General features: G+C 44.6%; 1 protein-coding gene across 1 annotated transcript in view; it reads left to right on the forward strand.

The window, feature by feature from the left end:
• Nucleotides 1-1,269: 1,269 nt before the first annotated feature.
• LOC140405357 (rac GTPase-activating protein 1-like) overlaps nucleotides 1,270-20,266 on the forward strand; it is a 37,103-nt gene continuing 18,106 nt past the window's right edge. The window contains exons 1-7 of the mRNA XM_072493668.1: nucleotides 1,270-1,389; nucleotides 4,345-4,433; nucleotides 5,919-6,121; nucleotides 13,818-13,957; nucleotides 15,778-15,853; nucleotides 18,079-18,132; nucleotides 19,747-19,812. Of these exons, the coding sequence (XP_072349769.1) occupies nucleotides 4,349-4,433; nucleotides 5,919-6,121; nucleotides 13,818-13,957; nucleotides 15,778-15,853; nucleotides 18,079-18,132; nucleotides 19,747-19,812 (624 nt within the window). The 5' untranslated portion in view covers nucleotides 1,270-1,389; nucleotides 4,345-4,348. The remainder of the gene's footprint in view (nucleotides 1,390-4,344; nucleotides 4,434-5,918; nucleotides 6,122-13,817; nucleotides 13,958-15,777; nucleotides 15,854-18,078; nucleotides 18,133-19,746; nucleotides 19,813-20,266) is intronic.

The raw sequence follows: 20,266 nt of genomic DNA on the forward strand, positions 1-20,266 counted from the left end.
GATGTTAGGTCAAATGGACAAAAGCTTGGTCAAAGAGTTTGATTTTAAGCAGAACAGCCAGGTAGAGAGGTGAAGAGGTTAGGGGAGGAATTCCAGAGCTTGGGGCCCAGATACAGTGGAGAAATTAAAATTGGGGATGGTCAAGAGGCCCGAATTAGATGGTTTATGGAGCATAGAATGTGGGAGACCAGCCAGGAGTGTGTTGGAATAGTCATGTCTTGAGGTAATGAAGGTATGGGCGAGGGCTTCAGCAGCCGATGAGCTGAGGCAGGGATGAAGTCAGGTGATATTACGGAGCTAAAGCGAAGGGGCTGCATTCTCCGCATACCGACGCCGAAATCGCAGCTGGCGATGGGGCGGAGAATCCAGTTTGGCGCCGAAAACGGGCCCGGCACCGGTTCAGCGATTTTCCGGGCACCAAAAAGTGGTGTCACCGGGGAGTACGCCACGCCGCCATGGGCCATTGCCAGAGGCCCACTCCCGACATCTTCTGCCCCCAACCAGCTGAGTTCCCGACGGCGTGGATCTAACGTGGTCCTGCCGGTCGGGATACTCGCGTGGCGGCTGCATACTCAGTCAGAGGCGAGCCGATCAGAGGCCAGGGGGAATGTTCGTGCGGGGGTAGAGGGTCGGGCGCGTGGCGCCTTTTTTGGGTCCAGCTCCGCGGTCTGAGTCCACCATGGGGCACGGCCGCTGGAGGCCACCACCATGCGCATGTGCAGCCTCTGACCCGCAAGTGCGGGGCCCGTACAGGCAGCAAAAGGTGCGAGATTTACTCCGGCTCCCTGCTAGCCCCCTGCAGGGATTGTGAATTCCAGTCCCTTTAATCCAGGATTTTCAGCAATAAAACTCCACCATTTTGACGCCGGCATTGGGCAAATAGTCCCAACAATGGAGAATCCAGCCCAAGGTATGTCCAAATGTGCGTTATTTGCACTGCAGAGGTGTGCCCATATTTGTGAAGAAAGGAATGGGTTGGTAAACTAGATGTGATGTTATATAACGAAATAGGGAGGATACAACAGGAATAAAATTATCATTCCACTTTTCTTTGGTGTAAGGGTGATATGGCGGATATGGCTGGGGTACTTGTGCCCTTTCGGTTCGGTTGCTGACGAGAGGAGGCGTTTCCTGAGTGGGGGATTTACGGTCGGCCAAATGAAGATCCCGCCTCTGGCGGTGACGAAGGCGGGCGGGCGGGCGGGCGGGCGGGCGGGGACGGTCCCTTTAAGGCGTGGTTACGTCACGACGGGGGGGGTGGGGCAACGCCGCGGTCTGATTGGCCGTTGGGGAGAGTTTGAAATCAGGCCGCGAACAAACGACCCGGAGCAACGGAGCAGGCGCGGGGTGGAGAGCGCGAGACCGAGCCCGGACCGGAGGCACTGAGCGGTAAGACCCCTCTCCCGGTAACAGCGGCCTGCCATCCACACCTTGTTCTCGTTCTTTCTCTTCCCCCCGGGACGGGTTCTGCGGCTCCTTACCGGTCGGAGCCGGGCTCCTGGACCAAAGCCACAAAGAGCGGGAAGAGCCGTTTGCCTCCCCTCTCCCTCCTGATCAATGGAGAGTCCCAGCGGCGTTGCCCAGTGAGCTGGCCTCTCTGATCAGCCAGATATCTCTAACATACCAACATGGTCCAGGAAGGACAAAATCAATGGGTGCGCAGAATTTGCAGGACGAGGCCATTCAGCCCATCGAGTCTGAACTGACCCTCTGAAAGAGCACGCTACCTCGGCCCTACTCACTCCCCCATCCTATATCCCCTAACCTGTACATCCCTGGACACTGAGGGGCAATTTAGCATAGCAAATAGGAGCTGTTGGAGGCCCTTTGAGCATCCTCTGTCATTCATTATGATCATAATCTTTATTGTCACAATTATTATTCCCTTTTCTTCCCATGTACTTAATGATCTGTTGAGCTGCTCGCAGAAAAATACTTTTCACTGCCTCGGTACATGTGACAATAAACAAATCCAATCCAAATGACACACTTGTCACATGGGGTAACACAGTGGTTAGCACTGGCGCCTCAGTGCCAGGGTCCCAGGTTCGATTCCCGGCTTGGGTCACTGTCTGTGCGGAGTCTGCACGTTGTCCCCATGTGTGCGTAGGTTTCCTCCGGGTGCTCCGGTTTCCTCCCACAAGTCCCGAAAGACGTGCTGTTAGGTGAATTGGACATTCTGAATTCTCCCTCTGTGACCCGAACAGGTGCCGGAATGTGGTGACTAGGAGCTTTTCACAGTAACTTCATTGCAATGTAAACCAACTTGTGACAATAAAGATTATTATTAGTGTCACAAGTCGGCTTACATTAACACTGCAATGAAGTTACTATGAAAAGCCCCTAGTCGCCACAATCCGGCGCCTGTTCGGGTCACAGAGGGAGAATTCAGAATGTCCAATTCACCTAACAAGCACGTCTTTCGGGACATGGGGAGAGCGTGCAGACTCCGCACAGTGATCCAAGTCAGGAATTGAACCTGGGACCCTGGAGCTGTGAAACAACAGCGCTAACCACTGTGCTGCCATCAACTTCAATACCCTGACCCTACCTATTTCCTCTTTCTCCCCCCCCCCCCCCCCCCAGATCCACTGGACCTGCACATCCCTGGGCTTTCAAAAATCAGTTTTGTATTTCTATAGCCCCTTTCCCATCCTCTTGGCACCCCTCATTGTGTCCAGTCCAGTGTTCTGTTTGAAGTGTGGTGACTGTTGTAATGCAGGAAACATGGCTGTCAATTTGTGCACTGCAAGATCCTGCAAACAGCCATGTGATAATGACCAGATAATCTGTTTTTCTGATGTTGCATGAGAGATTAAATATTGGCCAGGATACCAGGGAGAGCTCCTTCTTTTCCCCCCTTGCTCTTCTTCAAAATAGTGCCATGGGATCTTCTGTGTACGCCACAGGTCTCCGTTCAACCTCATTCAAAAGTCAGCACGACCGTGCAATAGTCGCTCAGTGCTGCACTGGGAACGTCCGACCCAGTTCCCAGTCTTAGTTCTCTGGAGTGGGACTTAAATCCACGATCTTTGGATTTGGAAGTGAAAGTGGTAGCGACTGTTTTATGCATTCCAATAATACAATTGCCAACCTTGTGTATACTCGGCACACCAGAGCATTGGGTGAGGTGGGAAATAGTCTCCTACCCTTCCAATGAAAAGATTATGGGCTAACTTTAATGGTGTGTTAGTTGCACTTGTGTAGTTTCAGTTAAGTAATTTCAGGCCATAGCATTGTCTGCCCAATGCCACTGCAATCCTGAGACATTACATTTCTGGTCTTGTATTGTGTTCTTGTGGGCATGAGTGGGTTGTGGTTACGTATCCGCGTTTAATGATGCTTTTGTGCCTTTGCTGTGCGCAGCACTTCAATGCTTGTACTTATTGCATACCTAAGCAATATTTTCAAAACTTCTTTTGTTCTATTTGAATGTGAGTGGCACCAGATCCCATGTTTTTTGCACTAAATTGAACCGTTTTCCTCATCCGTTAACAGTACAGCTTGGAGCACAGCCCATTTGCCATCAGTGCTGTTAGCATTTGGATTCTTAAACACTTAACGGAGCTGCTTATCCAATCTGTGAGGGATGATTTAAGCTATTTTTCGCAAATGAAGTTTTCTGTGGAGGAAATATTGTTGTTAAAGATCTCAATATCCAAAAATTGAGGAACCACTGCGCATTGCCTTTTATGTTGCTGGATGCATCTTGGCTGAAGCATGTCCTCTGGGAATCTTCAGCTTGTGTTGTTGGTTTCAATTAAATTCTCCAGAAATTATTCTTTAAATTGTTATCATTTGTGATTGGGCATGTGCAGTTTAATGAAGTAGTATTTTTGTCACCACCACATCAAACTCGGTCCTTCATTCTGGCTGGCGAAATCATGACATACTCAAAATTTCTACTGTTGAGTGGCAGTGCGTACTCTGTGGCACTGTGTTTATGCAAAGCCCATTACTCCAGGTCTCATCATTTATAAATTATAATAAGACTATTGAGGGGATCGGAAGGGTAAACCAATCCAATCACCATCTTTGGGCTGACAGCCGTTTTATGATTTTTCAAGGGAACATTTGACTGCACCTGTACATGTGGCATGTCTTGTAACTTCCAGCCAAACGTGGTTCCCTGCAGGTGGAGTCGTGGAGAGAAGATTGACTTCACCTTAAACTACCTGTCAGGCTAAAATTCAGTTGGCGGAAGAGAAGACTCTTGTCTTGGTTTTTGCCGCCTTGCAAGTCCAGTGTGTACATGAGAGCATTTCATTTTAAAACTGAGGGGTGTGTGGAAGCTGTGTCACTGTTCTAGTTGCAATTATGTTTTAATCTTTCTTTCATATATAGGAAAATGGAATCTGCGATGGTCACTCTACGGAACATGTTCGAGCAGTTGCTCAGACAGATGGAAGTACTAAATGAAGGCATTGAGCCACGTAAGCATATACAATTTTGCCAATGTTGGTCATGATCAGTGAGATTATGCATCTAATTTACTTTTGAGATACTTAAAATCCTGGGTATATGGTACAAAGCTAACAGGATAGGGATTCAAACCCGGTTTGGTGAGCTGGACAACTATGTGTCACAAAGCCTCATGGACCAGCCAAAATGGTTATAATGCAAAAGAAGTTAATTTCCTTCAAACATAAAGATTTCAACTGTTTGAACCAATTTGCTAATCCTTACTTTTACTTGTCATACCAGGAGAATGACAGCGCCTTGTATTAAATTCTACATATTTAGTAGCAATTATTTCTCTCTACGGAATGACTGTAGTTAATATACATGCAGTTTTCGCATGTTACTTAGCATATTCACTTATTGAAACTGAGCGTTTCTCCACTCCACCCTCAATATCTGTGCAGTCTGCCCCTGGCTGATCTGCTCTGTCTGCTGGTTCCTCTGACTCCCATTTTACTTTCCCTGGTATCAGTTATAGAATCCCTACAGTGCAGAAGGAGGCCATTTGGCCCATCGAGTCTGCATCAACACTTGGAAAGAGCATCCTACCTAACCTTTTGGACACTTAAGGGGCAATTTATCATGGCCAATTCACCTAACCACATCTTTGGACTGTGGGAGGAATCCAGAGCACCCGGAGGAAACCCCCGCAGACACTGGGAGAGCGAACAAACTTTGCGCAGACAGTGACCCAAGGCCAGAATTGAACTCTGGTCCCTGGCGCTGTGAGGCAGCAGTGCTAACCCGCCCAGTGTTGCTTACATTTCTCGTTGCTCAAATTGTTCCCACTCGATGTCTTTTCCCCCTTATGACTTCAATGGATCTCTTCTGTTTTATTTCTCCCCGCCCCAGAATAATGGCGGGATTATTTTGAACCAGCCTGACCTTGAGAGTGTCCCTTTTCATCTGAGGAGGAGAGCGCAGCAAAATTTGCATTATAACCCCAAATTGAAAATGAGTCACGGGGCATCACACGGGCTAAATCGCCATGGCAACTAGCCACAGGACTGAGGCAATGTTTTGGAAACTCTGGTTTGGAACATCTTTAACGTCTGACAGTGTTATATATAATTTTTAACCCAGTAGTACCTATTGATTGACTTGATATTTATTGTCACATGTACCAAAGTACAGTAGAAAGTATTTTTCTGCAGCCAAGGGAATGTACACAGTCATACATAGTAAACAAAAGCATAATTGACAGAGTACATTGACAAATGGTACATCAACAAATAGTGAATGGTTATAGTGTGGAACAAGGGCCAAACGAGCAGCAGAGGGCGTCGTGAATAGGGTTCTTACAGGGGACAGATCAGTCCGAGGGAGAGTCGTTGAGTCGAGAAGCTGCGGGGCATGTTTTGGCAAAGGAAATGGCAAGACTTATGGATAGTGTGGAGACCGAGTAAGCATGTTACATTGGTGAGCACTTAATTATAACCATACCTTTTTTCCATCAGAGTTTATTCAGTTAGCCAGAAATTTCGAAGAGTGCAGAAGAAAATGGCAAAAGACTGAGCTGGAGCTGACCCGTGCCGCAGAGTGCCTAACAAAAGCTGAGACAGAACGGAGTGCACTTGATGTCAAATTGAAGCACGCTCGTAACCAAGTTGACGTAGAAATGAAACGTCGGCAGAAAGCAGAAACAGAGTGCGAAAGACTGGTATGTCTGGCTGATTTTAAAACTTCATTCCAAACCCAGTGCTTAAAAACTGTGTTTCATAATTTCTGGATACAGGGCTGACTATTAGATTGAGTAACCACCTTGTAATATTGAAGGAACATCGTGCACTTAGCCAAACAAACTGCAACATCTGTTTAAAGCTTTCCCCTTCAGCCTTCTTGCTCTTGTTATGGTGTGGCAACTGTTTTCAAAAGCAGATTTATCCTTGGGGACCAGAAGCTGCACCTTTTATTCACTGGATGAGGACTAGCGTGCCCAGTTATAAGCATTTAAGGCCCAATTGTGACTAAACCACTGGTGGGGGGGAAGTACAGTCTTACATTCTCCCATCAACTCTTGGCAGGTTGCAAAGAAGAAGGTTAAGAGGAGACTTAATAGAGGCATACAAAATGATCAGGGGGTTGGATAGGGTGGACAGTGAGAGCCTTCTCCCGCGGATGGATATGGCTGGCACGAGGGGACATAACTTTAAACTGAGGGGTAATAGATATAGGACAGAGATCAGAGGTAGGTTCTTTACGCAAAGAGTAGTGAGGCCGTGGAATGCCCTACCTGCTACAGTAGTGAACTCGCCAACATTGAGGGCATTTAAAAGTTTATTGGATAAACATATGGATGATAATGGCATAGTGTAGGTTAGATGGCTTTTGTTTCGGTGCAACATCGTGGGCCGAAGGGCCTGTACTGCGCTGTATTGTTCTATGTTCTAAATGATACATTGCCAGATCAATATGTGCAGGCTAAAACTACTTGACTCCGATTTATTTAGAGGTGAAGTGATACACAAGCAAAAACTCAGCAATTTGCTAATACTGATAGAGCAATGTATCCGTTTGCAGTAAACTGCATTTTGTCACTTGTTGGCGTCTGGCAGGATCTTTGGGTGCACAGTTGGGTCTTCCCTTCTGTAAACCTTTAACAATGACATGCTTATTTATTGAATCATAACATTTACAGTACACTTGGCCCATCGTGTCTATACCGGCCTCTGAAGGAGCAACCTACCTAAGTCCACATCTACACCCTATCCCCGTAACCCAGCAACCCCATCTAACCTTTAGACACTACAGGGCAATTTTAGTGTGACCAATCCACATAACCCGCACATCTTTGGACGGTGGGAGGAAACCGGAGCACGCAGAGGAAACCCACGCAGATACGGGGAGAACGTGCAGACTCCGCACAGACAGTGACCCAAGCCGGGAATCTAACCCGGGTCCCTGGCGCTGTGAAGCAATTGTGCTAACCACTATGCTACCGTGCCGCCCTTAAATTCCAATTCGGGGTAAAATAGCATGGCCAATCCACCTGCACTGCACATCTTTGGACGGTGGAAGGAAACCGGAGCCCCTGGGGGGAACCCACGCAGACACTGGGAGAATGTGCAAACTCCACACAGACAGTTAACTCGGGTCGGAATCAACCCTAGGAAAAAGATTAATTTTTTTTTCAGCTGCCTGTTGTAATTGACATATGTTGGATGCATTAATAGTTTAAAAGATGATTGGATATTCATTATTATTTTTGAATAATGTAATGATTCCAACAACAAAAAACAAGACCTTGCACATCATGCAAGTTCAAACTCCGATAGACTGTGGGTTTTATATTTGGTATTAAAGCTGTTTCTTTTGAAGTAAATATCAAACTGAGATCTTAAATATTTATACCTGGCTGATCTGTTAATAACTGGGATTTGTGGTGATTGTCGCTTTTAAGGGCAACCTGGTAGATTATGGGCCACCTGACCTGGGCACCAATTGGGACTCTTACCATGGGGTGGAGTCCTCCTGGTCAAGAGATATTTTGGGAGCTGGCTACATTAATAAGTAACAATTCTTATTAATAAATCCTTTTTGTGTTCATTAGTGGAAGTCTATGAAAGTGCACCTTTCTTTGCATATTCTCCCTTGCTATTTATCCACTTGATAGCGCACCCATGTGATTCGAAAGATTGTGGGTTGAAGTTCCACTGTAAGGCTACAGTCCTGTACTGAGTGCTGTTCTGTCAGATGTAAAGTGCTTCCTTTTGGATAAAATATTGAGATCTCCACCTGCCTGTTTATCTTCTGTGGTGTTATTCTGGCGTTTGCACTCAATTCCACCTTCAGTCAACATTTTACAAAGAAAACGGGTTTAACTGCATTCACTGGGTGCAATTTACCTAAGTAACAAATGCTTATACTTCAAGAGTAATATATTGGATATAATCCATTTTGCAATGCCCAGAAGATGTGATGAGGTAATTAACAAAATGCAGCTCCAGCTCTTTCTAATTTTATCAATGACTTAGCAATAAGAGAGAAAAGGGGTGTACACCATGTCATCACAACTGTTCTCCTTTTGCTCTGTTACAAATAAAACCACGATAAATGCAGTCAGTCTGAGGGTAAATAACATTGCGTGCCTGGTAGTGGCGTACAGTGAAAACTCCATTACACAATCCTCCAACTATATGAAACAATAGGAAAAATTCTGGAAATGGAAGCACGGCAGGTCAGGCAGCATTTATACAGAGCTGTCAGAAATGTAATTTATACACAATGTTTTGTGTGTGGACAAGTTTGAAAATCAGGATGGGAATTCTAACGATCGAGCTGTGGCTTAACTGGGAGCCAAAGGAGGTCAATGTGGTAACGCGACTTGGTGTGAGTAAGGATATGGCCAGCAGGAGATTTAGATGACTGAGGTTACAGAGGATAGAATGTGGAAGGCTGGCCATTCACACAAAACCATTAACCCGGAAGAGTTAACACTACCTTTCACTCTGGAAATGCTTCCTGCTAATTATTTCCGTGTTTAAGTTATAGTGTAATGCATCTTCTGATGAGTGCTGTGATGTCGTTACCTGTGTATATTTGTATTGACTGTCGTTAGTTCCAATTCTATTCTGTTTCTATGTGAACTACTCCTGTTTTTGAGTCCATACTGTATGTTAAACTGTTATTTTTATATATTAAAGAAGGTTAACTTTATTAACAAAGTGTTTCGACTGCCTTTTTGTGGTCAAGTTACAACAATTTTCTCTAACCATGTCCAGCATTCAAAAGAATCGAGCCAATTTTATATTTGCAGTAAATGTTTAACCTATATTTGGATGTACTTGATATACTTGGAAGCAGCTCCTCCCTGTAATATATTCCTACATTTTGTTAGTAAGAACAAGAAGGTCATGCTCCTTTTTTTTGGGGGGGGGGGGGGGGGGGGCAGGGAGGAAAGGAAAGGAAATGAAGTGTCTAAATTAGGTAGCAAAGCCAAGGAAGTGGCAAACCAAACACCAGGGCTCATTCCTAGAGCAGGAGAATGTTAAACATGCATTAACATCTTTTTTAGACTTCACTTGAAGTGTTGTGAACCATTTTGGTCTCCATTGTATGAAAATGATAGTGCAGTGCAACTGGAAGAAAGATTTTCTAAGGTGATAGACCAGGCTGGGGCTCCATTTTCTCAAAGAGAAGATTGAAGGGTGATATAATAGAGCCCTTTAAAATCCTGAAAGAATTTGATGGGGATGCCCGAATGTTTCCATTTGCAGCTGACAGCAGAACATTAATATGTGACATTCTGGCAGAACTTTATTTTAAAAGCAAGGGAATGGTAATAATGGGGAATGGTAATAATAGGGAACACTTATCACAGAAAAATAGGAGTTGGCCCTTCGAGCCTGCTCCGCCATTCATGCTGATCGTCCAACTCAATAACCTGTTCCTGCTTTCCTCCTCATATCTTGTGATCCCTTTATCCCCAAGAGCTAACTCCTTCTTGAAAACATACTATGTTTTGGCCTCAACTGCTTTCCGTGGTAGTGAATTCCACAGGTGACCCTGGGCCCGGATCGAACCTGGGACCACGGCGCCTTGAGGCAGCAGTGCTAACCACCGTGCTGCCCTTGAATTTGATAGATTTCTCGGAGATCACAACCCCCCCCCCCCAGCGAATATAGTCCTAACCAACTCGATCTCTCCTCTTATATCAGTCCGGCCGTCCTAGGAAGCAACCTGGTAAACCTTCGCTGTACTTCCTCTATGGCAATAACCTCCTTCCTCTGATCAGGGACCCCAAACGGCACAACAATATGCCAGGTGTGGTCTCACGACGGCCCTGTATAATTACAGCAAGACATCCCCGCTCCTGTACTCCAATCCTCTCGTTATGAAGGCCTCTACTGCCTGCTGCACCCGTATGCTTACTTTCAGCGACGGATGTACAAGGACACCCAGGTCTTGTTACACATTCCCCCCTCAATTTCTAGCCATTCATATAATAATCTGCCTTTCTGTTCTGCCTTCCTAATTTTGCTACCAAAGTGGATAACCTCACATTTGTTCACATTATACTGCAATTCGTCCACTCGCTCAACTTGTTTAAATCAGGCTGAAGCATCCTCCTCACAGCTCACCCTTCCACCCAGCTTTGCGTCCTCTGCAAATTTGGAGATATTACATTTAGTTCCCTCATCTGAATCATTAACATATATTGTGACTAGCTGGGGTCCCAGCACCGATCCCTGTGGTACCCCACTGCCTGCCCCATTTAGAAAAAGACCAGTTTATTCCTATGTTTCCCGTCTGCCAGCCAGTTTTCTAGCCATCTCAATGCACCTACCCCTCATGCACTTTAATTTTATGTGGGACTTTGACGAAAGCCTTCTGTAAGTACAAATAAACAACATCCACAAACTTGCTCTCCCCGCCCCCCCCCCCTTGTCAACTCTGCTAGTTACATCTCCATGAATTCCAGTAGATTTGTCCAGCATGATCTCCCTTTTGTAAATCCATGCTGACTACCCGATCCTGTCAGTGAGGTGAACAGTACATATGCACTTAAAGGAAAGCTTGGTTCACATATGAGGGAGGAAGGAATACATGGGTATAGTGATAGAGGTAGCTGAAGGGTGGATGGTGGACAAACACTGACGTAGACCATGTGGGATGAATGCCCTGTTTCTGTGCTGTAAATTCTATGTAACTTTGTGAAATGGGGAGGGGGGGGGGGAAATTGAAGTGTTAATAAAGCTCAAGTTTAAAAGCGTGCTTGTAACACAATGTTGTCTGTTGCACTGAAGTATCTAACATCCAGCGTGCTGCATTATTGCAAAGTTTATTTTAACTGGGTTACAGCTGATGGCAGTCAACCTCATGACAGCCAGTTGGTGAGTAGGAGACCAGAAGCCAATTTTTGTTTCGATTTATTCAGCGCAAAGCATAATAGGTGTGTACCTCCTAACTTTACTCCCACACCGGTGTCAATGAGTGTCTCTTTATTATGTGCTCATATAATCATTCAGTCAATGCTTTCCCAAATATGCTTAACCCCAATTTATATAATTTACAAGGACTGGTAGTATGGAGGCAGTACAAATATGATTCATCAGCCTATGGTGTTTTCTCCAACTTCATGAAGTATTACACAATCTAAGGCCTTTAGAAAGTATTGTACTTGTGTAATCAACACTTCAGCCCCAATTTGAAGAATCCAGGGCCAGTGTTGCAATGCAAGACACTTTCCCCAATCTGATGAAGCTCCAGCCAAAATAAAGGTTTGCTTAGAGAGGTTGACCTGCACCCTTAATTTACAGTTTGCACAAACTAATGAGGTTCCAAAGGAATGCTTTTTTAAAAGCTGCCGGAGGTTGCCAACAAATTGCTTGCTTGCTCTGAGGTGTGTCAAAGGAGAGTGGCCTGAGAGCGGTCACTTGGTTTCCTCAAATCTGGCTGCAAATGAGACCGAGGTATGTTGGCATTTGAAGGAAGGTGGTCAATTTGCTCCGCATTTCAAAAATGGCACTTATTTTCTTGATGCTGCAAAGGACAGCAAACCGTAACTGAGGTACCCTGGATGAGGTGATTCCTTTGTGGGCTCAACAACCATGGTTGTTATAAATCAGTCCATCCATCTAGTGCTGCTTCAGATGAAGCCGATCCTGTTGGATGTTGCATTATGATAGCTTCATGAATATTGCTCACTGCTATTTATGTTTATGCTTTGGAGCCATCTGGACATTGAGAGCAAACCTTTCCTCTAAAATCAAGGGATTAAAATGAAGAACTCTGCCTGCATGCACTAGGGAACGCTGCCACCTCATGAAAGTTATCCACAAACGGCATAATAAAGATGTTACCCCTTGCAGGAACAGCACGCTTCCCGCTTCTCTTGTGCAGATGTATATGGAAGGCTGTCTGGTGGAGAAAGTATTTGTAGCAAAAATTTGTAGTGGCATCGTGGTATTGGCAGTGGACCAGTAATCCGGAGACCTAGGGTATTGCTCTGGGGTCCCAGGTTCGAATCCCACCATGGCAGATGGTGAAATTTGAATTAAATAAAAATCTGCAGTTAAATATCTAATGGTGACCATGAAACCATTGCCGATTGTTGTAAAAACCCATCTGGTTCATTGTCCTTAAGGGAAGGAAATCTGCCGTCCTTGCCCGGTCCGGCCTATATGACCCACACAGTGATGTGGTTGACTCTTAACTGTCCCCGTCTGAAATATCCTAGCAAGCCACTCAGTTCAAGGATAATCTGGGATGGGCAACAAATACTGACCCAGCCAGTGACACCCACATCCCAAGAATAAATGTTTTTAAATCCTCAAACTCTTTGTTTTTGTGCGATAGCCCACAGTAACTAAACGTTGAAGAAAAGCGTGGGTGCAAATGCCAGAAAATCTCAAATTAAATGACCACTAGGTAAAACCAAGTAACCTGCCATGTCGCAGAGGGAGCGCTGAAGCACAAGCGACCCCTGTAAAACTTGCCCTGAGTTCTGCTGCAGCAAGAGGCCTCTGTTTGCACTTTGGGTGGAGCGTTAAAAATATGTAAAATATACGACTGGAAACCTTCATATATGATGAGCTTGGCCTGCTTTCTCACAACCTATAAAATTGGATGGCGGGGAGTTTGGTACTTGATTTTCTGATCTTTTGCCTGCAGTACCTTGTTTGCAACATTTGAGCTGTGAAAAATTGGGGTTACAAATATCTACATGCCCCACTTATTTAACAAAGCAACTTCGAAATCTCAACCTTTTCTAGCCATTTGCAAACACCTTGTTCCCCATTTAGTCTTCAACAATCGCTCTCACCACTCCACTGCCAAGGTGGTGTTGAAATTAAAATGAAATGAAATGAAAATCGCTTATTGTCACAAGTAGGCTTCAAATGAAGTTACTGTGAAAAGCCCCTAGTCGCCACATTCCGGCGCCTGTTCGGGGAGGCTGGTACGGGAATTGAACCGGCTGCTGGCCTGTCTTGGTCTGCTTTAAAAGCCAGCGATTTAGCCCAGTGTGCTAAACCAGCGCACTGAATAATTATTTGGCAATACTATGAATGCGAATGTTACATGAGGCCTGATGACCACCTTAACGTGTAGTGGAACATCTTGTAATCCCATTTTCTCCCTCTTGTTGGCAGTGGCTTGTGTTTGGAGTGCAGTTGGAGGAGAAAACTGGTAATCTGTTCCTGTTTTCATTCTTTATCCACAAGCTTAAGACCGTGAGCATTTTCAGGCAGTTTGACCATTGCACCCAAACCCAAATGCTGTCCTCAGCTGCTATCTGTGTGCTTAAGGGTCACCTGGAGAATGATCAGAAGCAGGCAGCGTGACCACATTAAGATTTGATTTAACTTGCGCCAATGGTACTCTTCCGTTGTAGTAATTACTTTCTTTCATTTAAGGAACGTCAGATTCAGCTTATCCGAGAGCTCCTCATAACAGAAGGCTCGACCAGCATTCAATTAAATGAAGAACAGAAGTCTGCTCTTGCTTTCCTCAACCCCAAATGCTCAAATTCTAATGGATATACATCCAACAAACGGTAGTACATTTCAGTCACCAACAAATTGTTTGTGCTGTTGGTTTTAGGATAAAGCTTCATAATTGGGGAGGGGGGAAAAAGTCAGGCGTGGTCTTTGCATCCTGTTAAATCTGGAAACGTCGCAGTTGAAATTTCACACAACACTTGGGAGGAAGTCGGGTAAAGGGGCAGTACTTTTTCACAATTATGCTTGAAAATATTTGGAAAACCAAAGCACCAATTTTTCTGCAGCATTGGAGGTCCAACAGTCAATCCTCACTCTTTGCCAGGGTGCTCCGATAACTGCAGTTTCTCCTCATATGCCCCAGTACAACCAGCTGGAGGCCAGACATAAAACCAGTCCCCGGACTGCTTTTGGTGCTGCCTGTCCCTGCAAATCCACCGGACAGGCAGAGGTGACATTTCCAAACCTGTAGTGTGGTTTGAGGTGGAGTGTCCAGAACAGTGTTCTGTCTGGTTCGGAATTATGCCTCTTCCAGCTGTTATGGTAGAATAAACTGAGATCCTCGCTATCTGATGTCACTGCAGTGGCAGTGGCAGGAAAGAGAATCTCTTTCCAGATCTTAATACCAGCAAAGAACAGCTGGGAATTCTTTTGAGTGAATTATTTTCCTTTTTTTTTTTAAAATTTAGATTATCCAATTCATTTTTCCAATTAAGGGGCAATTTAGCGTGGCCAATTAACCTACCTTTGGGTTGTGGGGGCGAAACCCATGCAGACATTGGGAGAATGTGATAACTCCATACGGACAGTGACCCAGAGCTGGGATCGAACCTGGGACCTCGGCACCGTGAGGCAGCAGCACTAACCACTGCACCACAGTGCTGCCTATCTTCCTTTTATAAGAGTACTCTCCCCTCCTTTCTCTTTCATTGTTGTCCATGGAGCACTTGAATGTTTTATCAAAATTCTCTCAATTAACAAAATTCAAAATGAAGTTGGATGCCACCTCAAAATACCTTGGTGGGTTTCCTTGGCATTATACTTTTTAAAAACACTTGCACCAAAAGCATTAGTGTAAAATTAAATATTTGTAGAAGCCATGCCTCTTGCTCATGAGTTATTCTGCATGGAATTGGCTTTCTAGGTGAGGAATTTGCAAACCAGAATTGTGGGTTCAAGTCCAACTCCAGTCCTCCAGTATATAGGCTGACAGTTTCATACAGTGCTGAGGGAATGCTCCATTGTCTCGGATGCTGCCTCTAAACTGAGGCCCCCACACCTGTTGAGATGGAAGATCCCACTGTTCAGCCTTCCCAAAATGGTATTCCCTAAGTCAGCGTCACCAAAACGGACTAACTAGTAACTCCTCTAATTTGCTGTTTGTGAGATTTTGCTGTGCGCAAACTAGCTGCTGCATTAGCCTGCAAAGCAATCGTGGCCGCATTGCAAAAGTGAGCTTTGAAGCATCCTGCGGAGATGCAAAGTGACTACCTGTGTTGTCCTCCTGTTATGTGGCATCATCTTGGCCTGGCTGTAAGGTGTCACACCCTCTCGCAGTCTGTTTCTCTAGTTCTAAAGATTCTTTGCTCCAGCTGAAAGGCGCAAATAAATAAGATGGGATTTACTATTGTCGAGGGTGGTGCATACTATCTTTTTCACCCTCGAGTGTGACCAAATAACAATGTTGCCGACTTTTAAAATGTTATTTGGGTAGAAATGTGCACTGTTCATAATGACTGGAGGGGGCAGCGGGGCACGTGATAGCCAAATATCTTGCAATTGTATAGAATTGGGATTGGGCAAAGTAGGGAAGTCAAATAACTGAATGTTCTTGATGAGTTGATGGTTCCTAAAATATTTTTTACTTTTTTTTTAGATTATCTACAATAGATGAGTCTGGATCATTTATGTCTCATTCCGATATTAGCTATGACAAGACTGATGACTCGTTGGTAAATCTTTTTACATGTTTTTATTTTGTTAGATAAGGTTGGGGTTAATGGTGTTTGATTGAAGGGTATTAGGGACACCCAGTGAATTTAAGGTGGCACAGTCTCTCCTGTTCAGTTGTTTTGTGTTGAAAGGATTAGTTTATTTGCTTTATTGAATAATTCAATGTAAATAGAATGGTGCTGGCACAAAATGTGCTTTACAAAATGTAGATCTGCCATCAGATTGGAAAATAGCAAATGCAACAGGGCGGTATGGTGGCACAGTAGTTAGCACTGCTGCCTCACAGCGCCAGGGCTCCAGGTTCAATTCTGACCTTGTGTGACGTGTGGAGTTTGCACTGTCTCCCTGTGTCTGCGTGGGCTTTCTCCGGGTGCTCCCGCTTCCTCCCATGGTCCAAAGATGCACAGGTTAGGTGGATTGGCCATGCTAAATTGCCCCTTAGTATCCAAAAGGTTAGGTGGGGTTACGGGGATAGGGTGGGGCCTGACCCTGGGTAGGGTGCTCTTTCGGGGCATTGGTGCAAATATGATGGGCCGAATGGCCTCCTTCTGCACTGTAGGGGTTCTATGATACAAAGATAAGTAGGAAAGTAAAGTTGCGGGAAGGACAAGAAGAGTCTGTAAAAGGTTACAGAAAGGTTCAGTAGTGGGCAAATAATTGACAGATGTAGTATAATGTGGGAAAATGTTCACTTGTCCACTTTGGCAGGAAGAATAGAGAAACAGCATATTATTTAAATAGCAATCGATCGCAGAATTCTGCAGGACGGAAGGATCTCTGGGTGTCCTGATATATGAATCACAAAACGTTAGTATGCAGGTGTACAGCAAGTGATCGAGAAGGCAAATTGAATGTTTGTGTTTATTGCAAGGGGAACGGAATATAAAAGTAGGGACGTTTTGCTACTGTTGTACAGGGTGTTGGTAAGACCACATCTGGAGTAGTGTGTACAGTTTTGATCTTTAGGAAAGGATAGAATTGCATTAGAAGCAGTTCAGAGAAGGTTCACTTGACTGATTCCTGGGATGAATGGGTTGTCTTATGAGGGAAGGTTGGACAGGTTGAACTTGTATCCGTTGGAGTTTAGAATAATGAGAGGTGATTAAAAGTTGTGAGATCCTGAGGGGACTTGACAGAGTGGATGCTGACAATGTTTTCCCTTGTGGGCGAGACGCAAACTCGGTGACCCAAATTTAAAAATAAGGGGTGTCCCATTTGAGACTGAAATGGGGAGAGTTACTTTCTCGGAGGGTCATTGGTCTGAGGAATTCTCCTCTTCTGAGAGAAGTGGAAGCTGGATCATTGAATATTTTAAGACTGAGTTTAATAGATTCTTGACTGACAAGGGAGTTAAAGAGTATAGGGGGTAGGCAGGAAGGTAAAGGCTGCATCGGATCAGCCATGATCTTATCAAGTAGTGGAGAAGGTTCGACGGCCGAATGGCCTCCGCCTCCTAATTCAGATGTTTGTATGAATTGTCCAGGAATGTGAATTTACTGACTTTGAATTAAGAGGAGCAGAGAGTACAGGCTCCTGTGTAGACTGAGTCATTGATGATAAAATAGTTCCTGACAATGCCGAGAAGGGTTGGTGTTCAGAATTTTGCTTCAAACGTTTAGGCAATTGTAATTTCTGTATGGGGTCCGTTATCGTATATCGTTGTAGCCTGTTTCTCCAGAGCATTGAGCTGTATAAATTTTAAACTGTGTCCAAGGCATGATACTCACCTGTGCAATGAAGACAAATTGTTTCACAGATAAACTTATGAATTTTGGTTTGTATATAGTATTCTCCACTCGCATTCAGAATTTACAACGGCTTATTAAAATTGTGATTTTATGGCAAAGTGTGCAGCTGGTTGATGGGGAGTATCATTCGTGTCAGTGAAGGGTGCTCGTTAAACAGACAGTGCTGTGACCTGATGAACTCTACCACGTGTTGGAGAAACGCAATTGCATTGTGTTAATCCTGCTCATGATAGCTCTGTAAGCTAGTGTTGCTATGGCGTTCCAATGTCTACTGCTATAGACAGATATCAGCTTAGCATTATGTGACATTCATGCTGGTCTGGCTGGCTTGTTCGTCTGCAGTCTATCTAATGTAGAAACTTCACAGCGTCTAAATTGAAACGTTTAACCCAAAATCTTTCCCAAAAATTTACGGTTGAATATTTCTCTTGTCATTGTTGCCAAGAGATGAAACGCTATCTTTTTTTTTGATGCAGGATTGGGATTCCTCCATTGTGAGGACTGTCAAGTTAAAGAAAAGAGAAAAACGGGTAGGTGTCAAACTTTCTTACTCAAGTTTGATGGCTCCATTAATACAAACCGCAAGGATGGTCCAAAGCCCATCAAACCATCAACAACCACAAAGTATAAAGTCAGTGTAATTCAGCTTGGAAAGTGCATGTTTGCATGGTATTCGTTTACAAAATGATAACCAAAGTAAAGTTCCTTCATGTTAAATGCATCTCCATTAGCCTGCTTTGATGCTAACCATAATGTTCATAAATGCTCCTACTATGATTGACAGCCCCTCACCACAGCTTCCTCCTGTGAAGTGAGGATGTCAAAGCACTTAACTGCTCTGGAGTAATAAAACGATCAATCACTGGTCAACGCAATATATTGCTGTGTGAAGCTGTCGCGGGATTTCAAGCTCTTTAAAGTGTACTGGGCTTTTGAGGAAGCCTCTGACACTTGTAACAGCTGCTGCATTAAACACTTCTGTCTGAGGCAGCAGATGTTGGGAAAGGATAAGTGAAAATGCAGTGATTTTTCAACTTACTGCCTGGACTGCTCTCCAGCTTTCAGGCAGGGGTCTCTGATGAAGGGAGAGGAGGAGAAGGATGCCCCTACTTGTCAGCTATGGGAGGGGGGGCAGGGTTTGCGTTGTGGGGGGCAGGTATCGGGTCGTCCACTCAAAATGGCGCTCCAATGTTAGAATTTCGACAGAATCCCGCGATATCTCCTCTATGCATAAATTTGCATGGAAAAGGAGCGGGATTCGCTCCTGGGTGCCGCTCCTAGCGTCAGCAGGAGACCAGGAGCGAACCTACTCTGGCCGGGGTCTCCAGAATCCATCCCATTGTCTCTCAATGGAATATATCTGTGTGCGATTAAATATATTTCTAAATATTTGCTGCTGCTTAACTTTTAGTCTATTTTCCCTCTCTAGTTCAGCCAACACTATCTTCATAGTTTAGTTGCATTTATTTAAGTTTAAGACACTAATTTCAGACCCAGGTTTCTCCCCCTCAATCTGTCGTGGTGATGAACGGCTCTTTTCATGCCACTTTCTTTCAGATAAAAGGTGTTTTCTGTTCCTGATGTGAAGCCAGTCTACATAAGCAGATTTTTATCTTCCGCGTGGAGTTTATGACACACTTGTCTAAATGGAGGCTATTTATACCTGGATTTCAGGTCATACTGTCACTCGTCTTGCTTAGTAAATCAGGTTTTTGATGTGCCATTTCAGTAATTACAAACTCACTCACTGCTGTAGAACATTGTACCACTGTACCTTTCTCTGGAAGCACTTTAACACAATTTTCCTATTAGTATTATAAATGAATGTACCAGCTTTCTTACTGATTGCACACCCATTATTAAACCTGCTTTTACTGACTGGTTTCATCAGCAAGATGTCTCTGAAGCCCCTGTGTAAATGGAGGCTATTTATACTGGGGTTAAAGGGCATGGGTAATACAGTCAGCCATTTCTGTAATTACTAATGTATCTTGGCTGTAAAACATTGTATCGTACCTGAAATCACTTGAATAATGCTGGTAGGAAGATTGTGCTCAAGCACCAGATTCCTTCCTGATTAATAATGGTCATGTAATAAGTTGTGTCCAGATGCATTAAAGAGTTTTGTACCTGCTTCTTTGCAGCGTTCTTCAAGAGTCCTGGTTGATATCCAGCCAGCCCCAGCGAAACGGTCACGGTCCATTGAAAAGGTGAGCATCAGTGACAAATATAATGTACGACAGTTGGTGAAGTGTGGGAGCCAGCCAGGAGTGCATTGGAACAGTCCAGTCTAGAGGTAGCAAAGGCATGGATGTGAGTTTCAGTCCAGATGAGCTGGGACGGGGTGATGTTACAGAGGTGGAAACAGGCTGTCCTGGTGTTGGCACAAATCTGAAGTCGGAAACTCAACTTGGGGTAAAATGTGGCAGCCAAGGTTACAAGGCTTAATCTCAGACTTTGCCAATGAGAGGGATATAGTTAGGGACAAGAGTTTGGAGTGGGAACTGAAGACAATGTCTTCAGTCTTCCCAATATTTAATGCTCACCTGTCGGGTAAGCGGTCTGATATGTTAGCAGCAGTGGAGAAGTCGAGAGAGGTACTGGGTGTCATCGGCTGGCATTTGAAATCTAACACTGTACTTTCGGATGATGTCACCAAAGGGG

Source organism: Scyliorhinus torazame, chromosome X (genome assembly GCF_047496885.1).
Source record: "Scyliorhinus torazame isolate Kashiwa2021f chromosome X, sScyTor2.1, whole genome shotgun sequence".
Taxonomy (NCBI): domain Eukaryota; kingdom Metazoa; phylum Chordata; class Chondrichthyes; order Carcharhiniformes; family Scyliorhinidae; genus Scyliorhinus; species Scyliorhinus torazame.